Genomic DNA, 21565 nt, shown 5'->3' with positions numbered 1-21565 from the left:
CAAAGTGAATTTATGTATAATTAACATTTCTTTACCTACACAGCAGTCTTGCAAGCTGGGTAGAACCAGCCTCTGACACCTTTTTTAACACTCTAGAACATACAAATCTTTTCAGAAAGTACACAGGATTGAGGGACATGAGCATTTGGGTCCCAGTGTATCCATTCATTCTGAAAGTTCAACGTAACAGATTTCTCAGACATCCACCTTTTTAATCATTCCTGACATTGCACACATAGCAACTGAGGCAGCCTAATAATATGTCTAAAACAGGCCAATTGACTCGCTCCTACCGAGTCTATAGGAACCAAGATCCCTTTCTTGTCAATGATCTCAAATTAGCATCCTCAAGTGAGTTGCTATTTGTGTGAAGGATAGACTTACGAAGTTCCACTGGTTTTTACCTGGGTGGTTAGCTTCTGGACGGCTTCATGGTAATTTGTGAAAAGGAGGGAGGATAGAAGCTTCTTATTTTTAAGCTGTCCAAGCTACCAAAGTAATTTTCAGTGTTTCTGATGCTTGAAATATAGCAGGATGTGTGTGGGGGGGGGGGGGGGGGCAGGGAGAGGAGGGAAGAGTAGACTTAATAAAACAAACAAACAAACAAAACCAAAAAAACGTAGATTTGAACACTAGCTGTCACTTGAAGACTTTTCTGAGCCCATAATTAGGCATAAAAGTGATACCCTCCAAAGCACTGGGTGAATTAAATGGGAACATGCTTTCTAAATGTTCTGCTATGGAACAGATGTAAAGGGTATTATTAACAATAAAAATAATGGATAAGAAATATTTAAACTCATGAGAGGAAAACTTAGATCTTTTAGTAGCCACTGAAGTCCCCAACCTTCCAAACTCAATTTCTGCTTACTCTTTCCACTGTGCCTTGGCCCTAACTAGAAGCCACTCTGGAGGCTTTAAGGTAGAGCCTTCTGCAAAACGATCCAGGCAACACCAGCCATTGTCTGCTGATTTTGAGTCAGTTTAGGATTGAAATATAAGCATTATTTGCATTCCATCCACATGTCCCCATCAGTTGAAAGGATACAGCAGACAGAAGGACAAGGATGAAAGAAGGATTGAAAATGTCTCCGTGGCACTCTGGAGGGCCTGGAATAATGGCGACCTGAGGGGATTAAGCTACAGAGCTTCAGAGCTTCGACTGAGAGGCCATTTTATGTAAAAAAAAAGAAAAAGATCATTCACTTCACAGAGGTTAGAAAAACACTTTGGGAATCCATTTGGCAAAGAGCTCTTAATTTGATTCTTCTTATTTAATTCCTTCAAATTCCTCTCAGATTAAAAATGTAATAAAAGGAAAACCACTCTGGACAACTGTTTGGCAGTGGCTGCTGAAGTTCAGCGTAAACATGCCCGGTGACCTTGCCATATGCCGTCTGCTCCTACGTATAAGCACAACTGGAACTCGTATATAATTCAGCGAAAGACGTGGGCAGGAATTTTCACAGCAACAGTGTTTAAAACAGCCAACGCTTTCAAACCACCCAAATGTCCATCAGGAGTGGAATGGGTAAATAAATGTAGCATGTTTACATAAGGGAGTACTGTGCAATCATGAGATGTCGTGAGGTACAACTACATACAGCATCATGGATAATTCTCGCAGCAAATCAAGTAAAAGAAGCCAGACGTATTTGCTTCCATTTATGTAAACTTCAAAACCAGGTAAAACTAGCATATGGAGTTAGAAGTCAGCATAGTGAATAGGAGTCATGGGACTAGGAGAGGGCATGAGGGGGGCTTCTGCGTGCAGATAACGTTCTCTTTCTTGCTTTGGATGCATTCATGAAAATTCACTCAAATGTACACAATTTGTGCATTTGTCTTAGCGCCTGTTATACCTCAACAAAGAAGTCTACCTAAATGAAAAAATAAAGGCATTCCTCCTTCCTACTCCAAAGAAGAGGCGGGAAAGTATATTCAAGACTTCCTACCTACCTTGTAAGGGAGAACAATCTGATATGATACATAAAATGTCATTTTTGATAGCTAAGAAAAACAAAGCATAGACTAGATTGCACCAACTGCTGACACAACACCTGGTCGGGGAATACCAAATTCAGCTAACACCCAAGGAAATTCAACACCAAATCCTCAGGTCACTGGTTACCCTCCAAACTATGCTGTATTTCTTAATAACTTACTTACCAGAAGAGAATAATGGGATGATGTTTCCCATGCTATTTAATCAGTTCCATGCTATTTAATCAGTTTCAAGGAAGTTTGGCACCTGGGAGACATGACCTTGCTATTATTGAATCTGAAAACGACAGGCAGGCTGGAACTACCAGGCCTGCTTTGTAAGGGTTTAGGGTCACACTGTCCCGTACCGTGAAGATCGCCTATGTCAGGAAATAACATTTAGGATAATTGGCCTTAAAGGCCTTGGTATTATTTACAGTGCTTTTTTTAAAGTTTTTTTTTTAATATATTTGGGGGGGGGGGTGGGTAGAGAGAGTGGAGGGAGAGAAACCCAAACAGGCTCCACGCTGTCAGCACAGAGCCCGACACAGGGCTCGATCTCATGAACCGTGAGATCCTGACCTGAGCTGAAATCAAGAGTCAGTTGCTTAACCAACTGAGCCACTTAGGTGCCCCCATTTATGGTGTTTTTTTAAAATAACATTTGAGTGGGTGATGGGCATTGAGGAGGGCACTAGTTGGGATGAGCCCTGGATGTTGTATAGAAACCAATTTGACAATAAATTATATATTTTTTTTAAAAAGTGAAAAAAGAAAGAAATAAAAAATAAATAGATAACATTTGATCACACTGTTGATGGCTGGGAGCAGGAGGGACAGTGGAAGTAAAGTTTTTGTTAAGAACTTAAATTATCTAGTCTTTCTTTAGCATTAGCAAATTGTAAAATGCGAAGGCCTTAATTTTGTATGATGCACTATTATTTGTATTCTTAGAGAAAGGAAAAGCAGTTGAAAGATGATCCTAAGAGCCAGGGTGGACCTCAGCGGGGGCCTCCCTTGTAAGCTGAACAACCGAGGGCTAGGAAAGCTGCAGGACCTGGGGGTTCTACACAGCTTGGAGTTGGACAGACCTGAATTCAGATGACAGATCTATCCCTTGCTAACCAAGTAACCTCGGACAATTTCTTGGTCTTGCTAATGTTTGATTTCCTCACCTGTTAAACTGGGTGTAGCACCAACCTCACAGTGCTGCAGGGAGGGTCAGAAGGGATATGGCTTATGGGGTGCTCAGCACAGTGTCTGGAAACAAGTAAATAATGAAATTATAGCTGAAGCACTGAGTGCATCCATCACTTCTCTTTGGGCGGCTGTAATGGTGTTGGGAATAGTAGGCTCATCAACGTAGAGGTTTTCTGATAAGGGTTTCTGATACTAACTCGCCAGACGTTGCGAGAGCACTTGCTGTGCGGAAAGCAAGAGCGATCCTAGAGTTATGGAGATAGCGGTGGGACCGATGTCTTCAAAGGCATGCATAATCCAACATGAAAGAAAAAGAAAAATCTCACCTGCGTCGACTGGTACCAGGTACTCGGTGATCAACATACCTTTGGTTGTTTCATTTTCATAATAATCCTACCTGGCCGCTTTTCTAATGCCAGTTTGTACAGATAAAGAAATGATTCCAGAGGAGAACCCAAGGCCACAGTGTTTGCAAGACCAGCAGGCAGACCTCCAGGTTCTCTTGATGCCAAAGCCCATCTCTTTCCCTTCCGTGTTGCACAGTGGGGTGGGGCAGACAGTCCAGCCATAATAACTAGTGGCAAAATTAAATACGTTTGACAGTGGAAGCACAGAGCCGTGGGAACATCAGGGAGAGGTGAGGTTCAAATGTAGACACTCCCCTTGATTAGTTTCAGATTTGCGTTTTGTCATCAACGTAGTTATTTGCTCTGCCTTCGGTTTGGCAAAATAGCCAAGATAGATGTTATGTTAGTAAGGTGTCTCTTACCACTCATCTTAACCATCTTTTTGCATCATACAGGAATCACTTTTCTAGTTGCCTAAAATTTCTGAAAAAGAAACAACGCAGGTGTTGTGATGGTATTGATCCAAGAGAGTCGAATTTGTATCCTAAGATCTGGGATATTTCCCAGTTCTGACACTTAGCCGTGTGACCTTGGTGCAGCACATCATCTGTCCTCTGAGCCTGTTTAACCAGCATAAAACAAAAAGAATGATGTCGTCTATTTCAAAGGGTCAGAAAAGAATCCAATTAGATATTGTGTGTGAAAGCACGCAGCCAAAGAGCCAACCCGGGAGAGTCCCAGGAGCTATGCTAAGGGGAATCACCCAGGTTTTCATTTCTACTTCTCATGTGGTTCTGGGAAAATTACTTCATCTCTCTGTAGTCTGCTTTCTCTTCTTGTACGAAAAGAATGGTACTTCTTCTGAAGACAGAGAAATAATAATGAGATTAGTGAACTACTTTTTTGTAAGCCCTTTGTAAACATTCAAATCTTCAGATAATTGCTAACAATGCAATATTATATATGCATATCTAGCTTTCTATATATAAAGGCACATTTGATTCTGGAGAAAGAATCCATTCCTTTCAACAACTCTCCAGAAGAATCTGATCTCCCCATCCCCACCCCAAAAGGAACGAAGGCATGTGTCATTGCAGACAGTGAGTAGAACAATTCCTCCTATCTTCCCAGTCAGGTCCCTTGCACACCACCCCACTGTTCCCACTGTTCACTGTTTTCCTTCTTCCTTCCTTCCTTCCCTTCCCTTCCCTTCCCTTCCCTTCCCTTCCCTTCCCTTCCCTTCCCTTCTTTATTTCTATTGGCATGTCTCTTTATCAAGGAATAGTTTACATACCATAAAATTCACTCATTATAAGTGTGTGGTCTGATTATTTTTATTATACGTATACAGTTGTGCAGCTATCACTATAATGCAATGTTAGGACTTGTCAGTCACCCCATCTCGACTGCTCATCTGCAGTCCATCCTATTCCCGTCCTACCCCAATCCCATTTCCAGCAACCACTCACCTACTTTATATTGCCTTCATCTTGCCATTCCTAGAAACTTCACATAAATGGAACCATACAATCCATAGTCCTTCGGGTCTGGCTCCTTTCATGTCACATAATGTCATTGAGGTTCATCTGTTTGTTGCATAGATCGATAGTTTGTTCCTTTCAATAAGAACAATAGCTCTGCAGTATTCCATTACTCCATATTTTGTTTGTTCACCAGCTGAGAGCCATTTGGATTGTTTCCAATTTGGGGTTATTAGGAATAACCCTGCTATGAACTTTTGCATAGAAGCCTTTGTGTGGACATATATTATCGTTTCTCTTAGTTTAAAACCTAGTAGTATGCTGGGTCGCAAGGTATATTTATGTCCAACCTTCTGAGAAACTTCCAGAAGTTTCCAAACTAGCTGTACCATTTTACATTCTCATCAGCAGTGGATGAGTGTATCACTTTCCCCACATCCTCCTCAGCACTTGGTATGGTCAGTCTTTTTAATTATAGCCATTGTAACCAGTGTGTATGTGCTTATTCAGCATGCATATATCTCCTTTTGTGAAGTGTTTATTTAAATCTTTGCCCATTTTTTTCAATTGAGTTGCTTGGCCACTTATTTTGCATTGTCATCATTCTTTGTATATTCTAGATACCAGTCTTTTTTTTAGAAATGCGACTTGCAGTGATGTCTTCCAATCTGTGACTCAGAGGTATAATGATACCTTTTGAAGAGAAAAAGATTTTAATCTTGATGACATTCAGCTTATCAATCTTTTTCTTTTATGAATTATGTTTTTGTAGACTAAGAAATATTAAACCAAGGTCACAAAATTCTTCTTTGATGTTTTTGTCTAGAAGCATTATAGTTTTAGCTTGTATATTTAGGTCTGTGATTCATTTTAAGTTAATTTTTTGTTTATGGTGTGAGGTAGGGTTTGCTTGAATATATAGATCTAATTGTCCCCTCATCATTTTTTGGAAAGACTACGCCTTCCCCATCAAATTGCCTTGGCATTTTACTTAAAATTAATTAACCATGAATGTGGCAATTTATTTTGGAATTCTGTCTTCAATTCCATTGACCTATAAGTCTATCCCTTAAAGTCCATACTTTAAAGCCTAAAGTATAGACCTTAAAGTCTATACTTTAGGTCTTCTGACTTTATCCTATTCTTTAAAAATTTTTTTTACTCTCTTGGGTCCTCTGCATTGCCACATAAATCGTAGGTCAGTTTTTCAATCTCTACAAATAATCCGGCTTGGATTTTGTAGAGATTGCACTGAACGTATAGGTCGATTTAAAGAGACTGGTTATGTCCCGTGGGAATGCACACATTTACAGATAACATGTATCTAACACTGTTAAATTGTAGAGACTGCTTTAAAGTTTTTGCACTTGATTCCCTGGAAGGAGATGAGAAAGCACTACCCATCTGCAAAAATCCAATATGCATTTACACTGAGATGTTGCCACTTTTTTCATTCTTTACCCCTCATTAAAAGAAGGGAGTTGGTGTTCTGTCTTTTATATTTTGAGCAGCTGGTCAAAGGGAACCAGATCATTGGGAGGCGGTGGTGTATTTGTCTCCGCTCTGTTTTGTGCATCTTCACTGGAGTAGATGAGCTGTGACCCCTCCCTCTGACACAGCACACGTGTTTGGAGCAAACACTCCAGGTTGCAGCCGCAGTTGGGTGGCTAAGGCCGTCTGGCTGCAGGATGTTCTCATCTGTGCAGGTTGGCTTTGCACAGACTTGTGTAGAACCCTCCGGGCTTTGGGAAAGCTGCCTGGGCAAACTGATTTGTTCACCTTTGCCCAGGATACAAAATTTGGGCCAGGGCACACCCTCATTATCCTGCCTGTTCGGGGTGCTGCATTATGGGAAACACCCTCCTGGAACAGGTGAGTGTTCAACTTGGAGATCAAGCCAGTCCAGTCACATTGGAAACCTCTCCCATTTCAAGAGAAAAAAACCAGCAAACTTAAAGAAGGCTGAGTCAGCCCCCACACTGCCCTTCTGCAGGAGTAAAACAGGGAACTTGCGTGCTTCTGCGTCTCCCTCCCCACCCATGCACCTGCCATGTAAGCAACAAATCCTTGTTACACCTTTGGCTTCTTCATCTACCATCAGGTTTAGGGTTTGGGGACCACCCAGACTGGTGTTTCCTCAGTTCTTGATGATTTGTATACTCATCTCAGTGCTTATAAAACAAAAAAAAAGAAGCTGATTTCTTAAATCCCCCACCTTAAAGCCATTGAACCCATTTTTGAAAGAATCTTGAGTGTTGCTTATGCACAGTACCATTAGAAAACTCCTGATCTAGGCCAACATACTTACCTCACGTGTTTATATGTCCTTCATCTAAAGTCACTGTCAATCAGAGCTGTATTTGCAAGAGTCTTGGGGACAGAAAAGCAATTTGTTTATTCCTTTGGGTATTCTAAGCAAATCATCTGTAAATCAAGTTACATCTTTAAGAAAAAACGGCAACCTAGACCTTGATAGTTTAACTTCCCCATATGGAAATGACTACATTCAATTATCTTTCAGTACCACACCATTGGTTTTTCTCAGGGGTCTATATAAGAAACTACCTGAACGTTTCCAACCATCGGCAAAATTAGCATGGAAGATGATTTTCCATTCCAGAGCCAGGGTCCTCCATAAGAATTTTCTTGGTGCTTTTAGAGGGGAGGTCTGGACACAAAGCCGAGCTCTACTTTTTGGAAGCACCAGGGACTTGGAGTGTTGGACATTGTCCACTTTGAGCGTTAGTTTCTTTGCTTACCAGTATAAGACAATAAAATAGCACCTACATCATGGGAGTGTAGTGAGACTGGTCACTCAAAGTCCTTGATGCAATGCCTTGCAGAGAGTAAGACCCTATGGCAGTGCAGCCTACAATGACTGTTCATTTATTTAGAATAGGAAACCTCACCTCTCTAGTCACAATTGTATGTGGCCATTTTTTTCACACAGTGAGACTTTTGTGGCTCATTTTCCCTTTTGTCTTCATCTAGTGAGAAACTCAGATCACAGTAGGTTTGTCTGAGTGTGGAGCCTTGATATTTTCTTTTCCTCTGAGGTTTTTGTCCAGTTGTTTACAGATCATGACCTTCTCTGATAAGAATCTGCAAGTCCTTTTTGGAAGAAGGTAGGGCATAAGTTATAAATGGCTGAAGGTTGACTTCAAGAGCCATCATCCACATCGCCTAGGCTCGTGTCGGGAGTAGGGCACTCTGAGGGAAAGAGGGTAAAGAAAAACTAAAAAGGACAGTTGGTCATCCAGGAGCTAAGCAGATTATCAGGCAAGCAGATTATCTGTCCAAGGATGGGTTCTGTAATTACATTTCTCTTTTGCCACTCCCAGAGGGCTGTTACAGTCAGCACAGGGCGTAGGGCATCCAGAAATCCTCCTGGGTATAAGGCACTATGGAGTCGTTGCTTAAACTCCATTCCCTACCATCAAGAATTTCCTCTCTCTACCCAAATTGCCTTTCTGTTAACACTGTTGTGTGAGCTCGTAGAGCTATGGGGTTTCACACAGAATCGCAGAATTTTATGGCTGCATGGGACTTGAAATTGTTTAGTTCGGCCCTTCACTTTTTACAGATGAGGGGCCTGGGGCTTGGAGAGGGTTTGTAGTGGCATCATTGAGGTCTTATGGGTAACACATTAACGAATGACACCCATTCTCTTGATTCCAAACATGGTAACCCTTTCCCAGGGGACCCCCTCATCCACAAGGAGTTCAGAACTATCTGCTCTGCTAGACGATGGATTTTATCAAAAGCTTGGTGCCTTAAGCTAAATCCTGCCTTACGGTAGATAGTATTACTCCAGATGGTATTCTAGTCTGTATGCTAAATTTCCTACTCCAATTTAGAGATTAACCAAATAGTAATAATTACCACAGAAGTCTGACATAATCAGCGCTATGAAAGGCAAGCAGTTTTTTGCACTTTGAATGTGCAGGCAGGTGCTTTATAAAACTCAGCTACATAAGCAAGTTGTCTATTTTCCAGAGAGTTTAATGCCAGCCAGAATGTAGATGCTTAACATGTGCACTTTGAATATGTGAAAAAGAAGAAAATAGGTTATAAGTTTTTTTACACAGCAGGATACAGAGACGGGCGGAGAACAGTGATTGCAGAGCTCTGGTGAGCCCCACGGCACATCTGGTCCCACAGGCTCAGGCACAGCTAGAGTTGCAGGGTGTGGGCTTGGGGCCAGGTACCTGGTTAACTGTCACTTAGGAAGTCGCCTGTCATAACAAAGCCCACACTGTGCTGTAAAACTTGATGATCAATAGCCGCCTCTCCACAATGAATCGTACGTTTACTATCTGTTCTAACGTAGGCACTATCTACTCTTCCATTTTACTCATGATCCGAAATGCTTTTCCTTCTTCTACAAACGACTGCAGTGTAAACGACTTTGATTCAACTGTGTCCGTTTGGGGAGTTAGTTTGCATATGAGCCCACGTCTTTGTTCAGCTCTGATCCTTTTCCTGGCCCTGTGCGTGGGGCTTGACTGTGAACCGTCATGGTGCCGGTATAAGAAGAAATGAAAGAGAAGAGGTGGCTCACACATGCAAAGCAGAGGCTCCCTTGGCCTTGAGCCCCTGGCCCCGTGGTCCCCTAGGATGCACTGCCACAAAAACAGACTTTTAAATGGCCGTGAAATGGCCCTTGAGTCTGGCTGACCGCATCACTTGACATGTTCAGCATTGGGAGACGAAGCAGGTACATGAGTCAAGACCAATGTCCCTGGCATTACGATAGTATTGTTTCTTAGCAGTGCTTTCTGCCAGTAATTCATAGACCACAGCCTGGCACATGGGGCCTTGGCATATCTTCCATCCACCTTGTGTGACAGCTCAGGTGGCACCATTACTCTTCTGTGCTTGTCCTTGGGCAAGAACAAGCGCCGAGAAGGCCTTTCACCAGCATCCCAAACTGCACTAAGAAGCCTTTTCGTGAATGGCCCTGAGACCACCTCTGTGCTGAGGATTGCTGTTGTTCCTATGATTTATGATGATAGTGTGCCACACCATTTTCAAAATACTACATCATCGCTCACCCTCACAACGTCACTCCGAGGCAGTTCTAGCAGTGTGGTGCTGTATGGTTAGAGAGGCTGCAACCTTCACAAGACCCCACAGTGCCAACACTGGATTTGAATCCAGTCCCGCCTACCCCAGCGTCTCCACCCTTTCAACTAGGGCTTTATGCGTCTACATTATAGGCGTTCCTTTTCTGCATGATTTTTTCCCTTGGTAACGTTAGTTTTGAACTCTTTCCATGTAAGTTTATTTCATTCTTTTAATGGCTACGTAGGATGGAATGTTTTGTCTGACTACTTTCTGATTTAGGTTGCTTTCTGTTTCTTTGTTCTTTCCTGTTGCAAATAATATTGAAGACCGTCGATACAAACACCTTTAAGCACAGGTATGAGAATTTCTGTAGGATGGCTTCCTAGAAATGGAATTGTGTGTCAGAGAGTTTGTGCATATTAAATGTTAATAAATATTGCCAGAGTTTCCTTCCAAAAAGAATTTTGCTCACCGACAGTGTGTGAGAAGCCTATTTCCTGACATTAGTCTTTTTGTCATTGCCAGTTTGGTGAAGAAAAATATTTTTTTTTTCTGAATTGTGTTTCCCTGATTCCTGGTGGAGCTGAGCTGATTTTTATTTGAGGGGTCATCTACATGTCTTCTGGAAATTGCCTTTTGCCCTTATTGCCACTTATTTTTTATTAGAGACGCTCTTTATATATTATGGGTAATAATCTTATATCTGAAATGTGTGCCAAGTATTTTTTTCCCTGTTACTTCTCTTTTAACTTTATGTCTAGACATTTTTCTCTGTGTACACTGTCATTATTTGTGTTTATTGTGTTTCTAGATTTAGCCTTGTTCAGGAAGCCATTCCTACCCCAAGTTTCCTAAATTATCTCCTTTATGTCCTTCTAATATTTCTACATTTTTGTTTCTGTTTAGCTCTGTAACTCTCTAGAACTCTTTTTTGGATAAGTTATGAGTCAGGAATCTAGATTTACCTTTCTTTACATGGAGAGTCCATTGTTCTCACCATTAATGGAATAATCCATTCTGTAACTCATTTGAAATGCCACCATAATCATAGACTAAATTCTCTTGTGTATAGTGTGCAATGGGTTCCTCTGACTTATCTGTTTCGCCAATTTATTTTATATTCCTGTACCAACATTGAAGCACTTTAATTATTTGCACCTTTAGAATACTTTTCATGGGGCACCTGGGTGGCTCCGTCAGTTAAGCATCTGACTTTAGCTCAGTTTCAACTCACGGTCTATGAGTTTGAGCCCAGTGTTGGGCTCTGTGCTGACAGCTCAGAGCCTGGAGCCTACCTCGGATTCTGTGTCTCCCTCTCTCTCTGCCTGGCCCCCTCTCAAAAATAAACAAACATTAAAAAAAAATTTTTTAAGAATAACTTTATGTCAGGAATGGAAAATCTTTATTGATGCTCTGTCTTCCAAAAAAGGTCTGTATATTTGTGTATTTTTTTTTCCATATGAACTTACAGAATCAGCTTGTCTATAGACAAAACCCCTGTGAGCATTTTAATTGGGAATGCATTGCAATAATAGATTTATTTTAGATAATTTTAGATAAATTGACATCTTTAAATATTTGGTTTTCTCATCCAGAAATATTGCATGTTTTTTAGCCTTTTATGTCCGTCAACTAGGTTCTACCATTTTCTTTATGTCAGTCTCACGTTGAAGGCTTTGTTTGTTGTGATTTAGAAACGGAGTCCCATTTTCCCATTATGCTGACCGAATTTGTATTGCTAGTCAGTAGGAAACCTATTGGGTTTTCTGTGTTAATTTTTAATCTAGCTATTGGAACTCTTTCATTAGTAATCTTTATACGTCTCTTATCACGTTGGCTAGGACTAGACCAAGGTAGAAAACCTTTGGTGAAAGTGTAAGTCATTGTCTTGGTGTTATCTTTGTTGAGAATGCACCTAATGTTGCACCACTAAATAGGATAGATACACCATATCAGTTTGGAGAACTTTCTTCCCACTCCCAGCTTATTGAGGAGTGTGCTTTTCACTGGAGACCACCCAAGATTCCTGTCAAGGTGCCTTCTTTCACTCACATTTGACCCTGGATGGTCTAAGGGAAGGAGCTACTTTGTGCGACATTTCCTATGCTTCCTTCATCCCTTGAGGGAAAAATAAGTAAGTGAGTAAGTAAGTGTGAACCAAAACAAGAATGCCTCTTCTAGAATTTTCTGACTGGGCACCATTGGCCAGATTTCATTCCTGGCTTCTATTTTGAAATAACTTCCTTTTTTTTTTCCACTTGATTGTCTTAAGCAACCAACCAGCATCTCACGCTCTGGTTGCTAAGTGGCTTTTGCAGTTTCTACTGGAGGGTGTGAGAAAGGAATCACTACCTGACCTCTGGTTTCCTGTTGAGATTTCATGCAGGCGCAGGGTGCAGCTACTTCTGACTCTGTGCTCTCAGCCCTGCCTTGCATGTGGCCCATGCGAAAGAAGTGTTGCACGGTTGGTTGAGAAAATGATTTCATTGCAGAGTACCTTTGGTAATTTTTAGATGGTAAGGATTTTTCGCTAAGTGATAAAAAAGATTTCATTTTGTCAGGCATGCATTTGGAGCGTGACTCTAATGTGACTTGGCACCTGTCTGGAGAATTGTCCCTGTGTCCAGTGACATTTTGCTTTGGGGAAGTCAACACCTGCTGTGCTGGCATCTGTCATATTCAGGAATGTGAAATGCTCATGAATAATGCAGGGCCAACCTCAGTAAAGTGCCTTCTTCAGAAACCACTTAATGTAAGACTTTGATAAAAGATCGTTGTAAGCAACACAGAAGAGACTTTGGGGTCCTTCTGAGGTAAAAGTTGAGGATGATGCCTCTTACCATGGTTTTTCTCCTCTTGATGCAAGCTAGATTTTATTATTTTTAGACAGTTTAGCTAAGGAAGCAAAAAACCTGCTAAATATGGGAATCCTGTCTTTTTATTGCTTTAATACAAACCAATATTAGTCTTCGCATCCATTTGGGTGTTGTTTTGTGGGGGTAGGGTTTTTTGGAGATGGAGTGGGCTTATCACAGGCACGTGGCGAGTCACTGGCAACCATCCATGGGTACCCAGGCCAGGGGACAAACGGGCTCCAGAAACCCCGAGAAGCAAAGCTGCCCCATCATCCAGGCACAAGTAGCTGGTCTGTGAGCCCCTTCCTGTTCTAATGGGGCGGCCTCAGCTTCCAGGGCTGTTGACGTAGGAGGCGTTGGTCAACTGGGCACTTACTTTTCCCGCCTCAGCTGTTTCTTTTTTTCCTCCAAATCCCCGAGTCCAGAGAAGAGGCTGAGAGCTGTGACAGGGTGTAAACTAAGAGCCCCTACCTCTTCTCTTGCAGGCAGGTGACAAACATTACCACCCCAGCTGTGCACGATGCAGCAGGTGCAACCAGATGTTCACAGAAGGAGAGGAAATGTATCTTCAAGGTAAGATGGGCTCGAGAAGCCAGTAAGTTCTCCCCACCGGAGGAAAGAAAACCTTGCTTTGTCTGCTCGTTTTCAGAGAAGGAGGCCTTTCATTAGCCGCAAGGCTCCCCAGATCCAAAATGAACGTGGCCAAAAGTTACCTCAGCAATTAGTATTCATCAGCCAAGCAGTGGGCATGCTGGCAGTGAGCCCCTGAGTCTGTTGAACAAAGGAATGCGATGCTTCTGGAATGAACAAATAGGACTTGATGTTTGGTGCCGTGGAGGTGAGGCAAGGATGAAAATCAGCAACACCTCCTTCCAGCCCTCCCCCCAGGAATAGGCTTGGGAAAAAAGGCAAAAAGAAAGCATTTCTAGATGCTACTTGGTCTTTGCTTCTTTCACTGCCCTGCGAGAAGGATTTTATTTTTTTTTGAAAGCTCCAGGCGGCTCTTTCTTAACCGACTGAGCCACCCAGGTGCCCCTTGCAGGCGGCTCTTTCTTATGCACGCTTTCAGGAAGAAGAAAACCCTAATATTTGGTGAATTGCATCACAGAAGTATTTCATCCCATTAAGATAGCATAGCTCTCATCCTGAAACAAAGCGAGACGGCAAAAGAAGGAGAGAGAACATACCCAGAGTCCCTGAAAGAGAAATGGAGAGATTTCTGGTGGCGAAGAAATATGTATTACCAGAGGGCCATTAGATGTTTTTTTTCATTGAAAATCATTTTGAGAAACATTGCCAGTGTTCAACCATGACTAGTTTTTATCTCCCCTAAAATGCTGAAACTTCTCAGAGAGAAGCTTAGGGAAGGATTCTCTTCCAGTCAAACGGCACCATCTGCACAAACATTTTTCTATTTTTAGCTGGAAAAAGAGCCATTAAATAGACAAGGGCTTATCAGTAAAATTAGCAAGAACCATGAGAGCTGGTACTCATTCGGTTTGGTAATTACTGGGTCTCATCTGCCTTCACATTCATTTCTTTGTTTCTCTGCACGTAACATTATGTGTATTTTTAATGAATGGTTTGCTTTGCTCTCTGTCTTGTTCTTATACAACTAAGAAAAGTCTACAGAAAAGATTCTTGAGTATTAAAGCAAAGCCTTAGCTACCGTCCTCTAAAAAGTGCTCACGGTAGGAGAACTGGACAACCCAAACATCCCTTCGTTTTAATGACCACTCTGGAAAATCTTGATTTAAGACGCCACTCAATTTTAAAGGACCCGATGAAGGCAAGTGACAAGCTCTCAAATCCATGGCCTCATGTGGACTTTATATGACACATTTCCCCGGGGGCAGGCTGTGAATCTGTGTAGCAATAGGCAGGTGTCGCTTTGCATTTTCAGCATGGAGCAGGTTTATTCTCCATTTGGTGTCCAGGCTTTGTTTTACATGAGTGTGTCGATTGCAGCCCGCAAAAACAAAGACACCGAGTGCGTGTCAACCCCGTGTCCGCGAGACCCTGAGACTGAAAGGCTCTGGGCACAGCTCTGCACGTGCACATGGTTCTGGAACCTGAATAGGGAGTGGGTTCAAGCTGTGCACAAATACAGCACGTTCGTGCTACAAATAAACAACTACCCGTCCAGATGGGCTGTGTTCAGAACTCCAGCGGTTGTCCTGAACATCTTCTGGAGCTGGGGTTCGGTGCTCTTTGCCTGCCCTCTCGACACATCCTTGGCGAATGAGTAGTTCGTCTTCCTCAGTATCTCATACTCTCCCTGAGTCACATTCCTTGTGTGTCTGACCCCTGGAGAACAATGTGACGCTGTGTGCAAACCCAGTGTTCCGGCCAACAACTCCCGCTTGGTAGAACCTTCACAGCAAATGCTGTCCGTGAGCCCACCCCTGCCCCTTAGCTCTCTACACTGGGCGGGTTTCCTGCGCTTTGTGGCCAGCCTCCGAGTAAATGTTAATGCTGACGGGACTAATGAATCTGGCTTGTTTCATTTTCTTCTTTTTATTTTATTTTATTTTATTTTATTTTATTTTATTTTATTTTAGTGTTTATTTTTTGGCTCTGGGTAAAGCAAGATAGAAATGATTGTTAAAGAGGGATTAAAGTAGTCCTCTGATAATAAAGGGTATTATCCTTGTCATTAATATTATTTTAGCTATTTTAGCTCAGTGGTATAAAATGACTCAAGAGGTACTTTAGTGACTTTTCGAGGACACACAGTTTGTTGCTTGAAGAGAGAAAGATTTAACAGTGAAATGTGGGAAGTCTAATATTCATACCAAGACTGAACAGATTCGTATCATTTACTCTCTGCTGTCACCTTAGTAACTTTATTTGCTTGTCTTTTTAATTTTTTTTACATTTTATTTATTTTTGAGAAACAGAGTGAGACAAAGTGTGAGTGGGGGAGGGGCAGAGAGAGAAGGAGACAGAATCTGAAGCAGGCTCCAGGCTCTGAGCAAGCAGTCAGCACAGAGCCTGATGTGGGGCTTGAACCCACAAACTGTGAGATCATGACCTGAGCCGAAGTCGGATGCTCAACCGACTGAGCCACCCAGGCACCCCTGCTCAAGTCTTTTTAAGTCCTTCAGTTCTGCCCGTAGCCTTATGTAAACATAGGATTTACATACAGGTCTTTGCCACAAGCGGATAAATGACATATATATCTAGGTATACAAAATCATGTAGGCGGGCGTGGATTCTTACTAGAGTTTTCTAGTGGATATAAGTGTTTTGCTTAGTTCTGTGATACTCGTACCATCCATGGAAGAGCTTCATACTCTGGGAATATGAGGCATTGACACCGAAACAGAAAATGACAGGTAGTATTTCCACTCATTTCAGAGCGAAGGCTTTTTTTGGTTAGTTAAAGGGTTAAAAGTTAAAGGAAACTTCTGCATTTGTACCATAACTTTCAACCTTTCTACTAGTTGGCTTGATTTTCCCTATCTTTGTAGATGACTATGTATCATTGGATCAACAAAAAATTCAGTGAGTTTTGCTTCTGGATATGGTTTGACTTTATTCCCTTCTAAATTGCTTAGTTGTTTGGATGTTCTAGAAACATGGCTTATAACTTAGACTTAAATTCAACACAGCTTATAGGAAGCACACAGACATGACTTTGAAAGGATAATAGTATGGCCCAAAACAAGAACAGCACTCAGTCAAGAACTAAACAACTCTCACATCAAAACACTTGTGCCCAGGTAGTGGTCTAGAATTATGGTCTAGACCATAGTGGTCTAGAATTATGACCTTTATAGAGCAAGCTCAGACTGGATGAGGAAGACTCACCTGGAGGTTGGAGTTATCATAATTCACTTGGGCACAGGGCTTTAACACTCCCCTGTGTTAGGGAGAGAAGGATCTGAACCATTCTCTGAAGTTCTATCTAATATGACTATGGCTTCTTTCCATTTCCCTTAACTCTTTGCGGGGCACTGTGTCTTTCCAGGTTCCACCGTTTGGCATCCCGACTGTAAGCAATCTACCAAGACGGAGGAAAAGCTGCGGGTAAGGAGACCATTAGAGCTGTAATGCCAGCTGCATTTATTGGCCGTCAGTGTCACAGTCACTAGTTTTCAGGGCTGGAATTGGGGGAAATTACTTTCTCATGATCTTTTTTTTCTCTCATTAACAAACCAAGCTGAAAGACCATTTAGCCAGAGAAGGAAGTTCCCTTCCCTCCTTCGTTAAATCGATTGTGGTTTTTATTCCAAACGCTCGTGTTGGGGAAAAAGTAAGCCTTGCCTCACTAGTCAGGTTCGTAGGAAAGCATTCAAGGGAAAAATCAAACCATACTCATGTGAAAAAATGATTCATCCAGTTCTAGGCCCAACATCTGGTGACCTCACCAGACTTTTTTGTACTTCGGTCCATAATGTACGACCTCAACCCAAATTCTGCATCCGTGCTTAGCTCCTGGTGTATTTTACTGACCTCTTAAATCCAAATTCACCGAGGGGCCTCTGTCTTCAGAAGCTGATGGCTTGTCGGATAAAACCTTTGGGGAAATAATGATGAGCCCAGAAGTGTGAGTGTGAATAAGCATCCTGGATGGTCTTGTAACTTAACTCTTAGGGGACATCAGAATGGTTTAGTAACTATCCCTGAACACTAAGCACACGGGCAAAAGGGTAGACCCTCTTCATCTCTCCCTTCTAGAACCTTTTCCTGGGCTTGCTCAAGCCTGACAACATCTCTAGGTGACACTATTTTATCTGCTTCAGAAGCAAAGAGCTGTGCACACATGTAAGGCATCATCATTATCTGTAGCCTGTTCGGAGGCCCCTAGTTCTTTCCCCTGGACTGTGAAATATTTCCTGAGTAATAATCACACTGGATCCCAGTCCACAGCCTCCTGGTTTAGCCAACCCTTGGAAGAACTAGTTTCTGCTCCACTTGGCATCTCAGGGAAAATAATGGTCTGAATTGCTGTTGGAAGCCAAACTCTAGCGTGTGGTGTCACGTCTTCTTGAATTGCCATTTGTAGGCATCGGCAGCTATGTATTGTAATCCCATCAGCATCATACTTTTATGGAGGAGAACAAAAAAAAAACCCACCTTTTATCAGAATAACTGAGTAAAAACCAGACAAACTGAAAAGGAATTTGTCCACCAATCCCAGGATGGCTTTGGTCTCTGTTTCTACAAAACAACTCCAGCTTGAACACGTGCGTGTAACCCTCAAGTCCATCGACCAGGCTGATGCCCGCTGGAATGGTCACCCATGTTGGGCACCAGAGTCTGCGAGTTTGGAGGAACCATGGATGCTTTGGAAATGGGTTATCTTTATAAAATCCTAGACCGTTAAAGATAGTTATTGTCACTTTTATCGTAAGAATGTAAAATTCATAGCATAGCGTGGGGCTGCTGCCCAGAAACCACCCAAGTAGCTAGTGACTTTATGCCATCTCTACAGTGTTATTTTCAGTTTTTTGAATAATCATTTTCACTTCATCCCTGATGAACTCTTTTGGGACATGAGGAGAAGAATGTTAATGAGACCAGAGTACATGGAATGTATGTCTTTTCTCTGTAAGGATTGCTTGAGTTTGCAGATAGTGTTGCTAAAATAATATTAAAAAAAAAAGAAAGAAAGAAAAAGAAAAAAACACTCTTGATTGCATCTTGATAGAACTCTCTGTATAAGCTTATGAAAACAACTAGGGAAATATTTCTACTCGTTCTGGCCAAGAAGAGCTATTAGTTTTTCTTCCTTTAGTAAAGTTTTCCAGAAAATTCCAAAACGTTTCTCCTAAAGCCAACATTCAACCACTTGGGCGGTCAGGCCAGCCCTCAGCTCGCTCACCTTTGGGAAGCTCAGTAGTGCGAAGGATGGAGCATTCCAGAGGGGAGGAGGTCCCTGTGTGCCCGGAGTGGGATACTTGCTGACTGACGCTCTTGGGGCTGAAAGGGGAATCAGTTTTTGAATAAGGGAGTAAATGTTGTGCTCTCTTAAGGGTGTGTCTACAAATCACAGACCTTGAGCCAAGATCTCCAAGCCTTTCACAGGGTGTCACATCAGTGCAGTTACCATAGCAAAATGAAAATGTTTTAAGACTCTTTCTGCCACCCCACTGAGTAATCCACATTCTTGGTATTTAAGAACTCACAGGGCGTTTGTAATGACAGATTCTAAAAGACATCTGTCAATGGCTCCACTGGTTTCTTACTCTTCATATATAAAAATGTCTCAGCCAAGATAAATGGAAAGAAATCATGGGAATTTAGAATGTGGGTAAATAAACTGTAACTTGAAGGCCAGTTAATATGCTTTTAAACATGGGCCCCCCCAACACACACACACACACCCCAACTCTAAAGATGCCACTTGATGTTTACTATCAAATTTGTTTTCCCAAAGGTTTTGTGTTGTGTTGTTTTTTGTACAGTGTTTCTAAATGGAAGATATTTCTTTGTTCATTCTTTCCTTTTCTCATGTTTTGTGGCAGCCGCCAAACATTCATCGTTCTTCATCCGATTTCTTTTATCCCAAAAGTCTGGTTCGACGCACAGGACGGTCTCCGTCTCTGCAGGTTGGCACTGTGTCTAAGGCTGAGGCTTAGAGCCGCTGTCCTGGCCCCAGGCTTCTGTGGCTTGCCGTCCTCGTGCTGCTCGTCCCACATAACTTCTCTGGCTCCTGCAGAGGCAGATGCTTTTTCTCACCCCACAGAGTGCATCTCACATTCTGATTCTGGCTGTTTTCTTCTCTCATTATTGTTTTCATTTAGAGTACTGGCTAAAGCGTCACCTTCATTAAAGCGAGCACATTAGAAGCTCCCCTTTGGGTCCTGGGTTCACACATTTGTTCGTTGAACAAATGTTTGCCAGGCACCCAGGTATAGTTAGTGCTGGGCTGGATGCTGGTGAATAGGGAAGACAGATACGTCGTTATAAAATGGTATAGAAGCACATCACCTAGATCAAGGAATGTCAGGTGACAGAAAGGGTCCCAAGGGGCACTCCCTGGGAACAGTGGTCCTTGAGTTGAATTTTGGAGCCTGGATGGACATGATGAGAAAGGGGTGGGGGTGCTGAGGGGGATCGCAGAAGCATGGAACTAGGGGAACACAATGCTTGGGTAGGGAGTGGTTCATCTCAAGAAAGCAGCAGGGAAGTGGAGAAAGGAAACAAGAGACCAGGCACCTACTCTGCAGAGGCCAAAGGATTTAAATGTACTCTATTTGCTCTCCCTAAGAATCCCTGGGAGGTAGCTATCCTCACTCCCATTTTACAGATGGAGAGACTGAGACCGATCACAGTTAGGTACTTTCCCCAGAGTTACACCACCGGTCAGGGGTAGAGCTGAGATTGGAAGCCGGGTCTCTGAGCCCATAACTCATGCTCTTTCCAGCACACCACCGGGCATCAGAGAGGAAGTCAGGAAAGCAGAAGGAGAGGAGCATTACACACGGACTAAGTCCGCTGGGGGTAGGAAGGAGAGCAGCATGCCCCGTAGGACGATGCAGAAGCAAGGCAAGAGCTCAGCCAGCCCTCCAGATGAGCAGTGAGGCAGGAGACTGTGCTTCCTGCACACACACACAATATCTTCCGTGGGGGTCTTGAGAACCCACTGAAAGCTGTGAAATGATAATAACTTTCCACAATCCTCTCTCTGCCCAGATGAAACCCAGTTTTTAGCTCTGCTAACAGTTCAAGGTTACACTAGAGCATTTTAGCCTGGGCTCCGTGTATGCCTGCCAGAACGGCACTAAGGCTGAGAAGTGTTGCTCAGCCTGCTTTTATTAAAAGTTTACCTTCTTTTATTAAACGGTTTGGAAGATAGTTAGAAGCATATATTTTTAGAGTGGAAAGAAACCTTTTAGACATCAACCCCCTCAGTTTCCTCATCTACAGAAGGAGGTCAGCCCAAGGCTCCCCGGGCATCAGCGGGCAAGATTTAACTGCAGATTCCAGGCCTCGGCTACATGGTGTTGGCCCATGATACCGGCTTGCTCTCCAGCTTGCATTTGTCACGTGATCTTCATTCTGTCTTAAAGCTTCAGCTCCGGTAGCAGGGTTTTCACACGCAATGAAGTTATAGTCTCATGAATCTAGCACAACAGCCAAAGATTGCCCCCCACTGCGAATAGTACCTCCGTTTGGCAAGAAGTTGCTTTTTCAACGGTTTTGGGGTCTTTTTCCCAAAAGTATACGTTATAACTCAAATAGGATTCTATTTTGTTAGCCTAAGGCTATAGCCAAATGATGCATTTTCACGACTTGAACAAAAATACCATCATCAAGTGTGAAATTCTTGGTTTGCTCCAGACCCTTAAATTTTAAAGATGGGGCGCATCGTAAGCAGTGGTGAGTTAGAGGAGAGAGAGAGAGCTCTGTTTTTAATAACCACTCTCTTCCTATCCTGTTCAAAAGGGACATCCGATTCCCATTATCCAGGCATAAATCTCAATGAAGTCAGCTTGAGCTCCATCACAGAAAGTTGTAAACAGCTTGGGACCTGGCAAAGAAATAGGCCATTTGACAAGGTCTCCCTTCACCCATTGGCCACTGAGGAACAGCAGACCAGCACTTTGAAGAAGCCTGGAAACTCAAGTCACACAGATATGTTGATCTTTTAGATGCCTTATACAAGCGGCTCATTTCACCA

The 21565-nt window shown here is 42.5% G+C and overlaps 1 protein-coding gene across 12 annotated transcripts in view; it reads left to right on the top strand.

Annotated features, from left to right (window-relative positions):
- Positions 1-21565, top strand: part of ABLIM1 (actin binding LIM protein 1) — a 293568-nt gene that overhangs the window by 227871 nt on the left and 44132 nt on the right. For 11 of the 12 annotated variants that reach the window (XM_053207815.1, XM_053207807.1, XM_053207810.1 and 8 more), the window contains exons 7-9: positions 13419-13506; positions 16907-16965; positions 19407-19490. In XM_053207815.1, coding sequence (XP_053063790.1) covers positions 13419-13506; positions 16907-16965; positions 19407-19490 — 231 coding nt within the window. The remainder of the gene's footprint in view (positions 1-13418; positions 13507-16906; positions 16966-19406; positions 19491-21565) is intronic. The other variant, XM_053207808.1, reaches the window with a different exon arrangement.

Source organism: Acinonyx jubatus, chromosome D2 (assembly GCF_027475565.1).
Source record: "Acinonyx jubatus isolate Ajub_Pintada_27869175 chromosome D2, VMU_Ajub_asm_v1.0, whole genome shotgun sequence".
In the NCBI taxonomy this organism is placed as follows: domain Eukaryota; kingdom Metazoa; phylum Chordata; class Mammalia; order Carnivora; family Felidae; genus Acinonyx; species Acinonyx jubatus.
The sequence above is the reverse complement of the archived record's forward strand: the minus strand, read 5'-3'. Positions and strand labels throughout refer to the sequence as shown.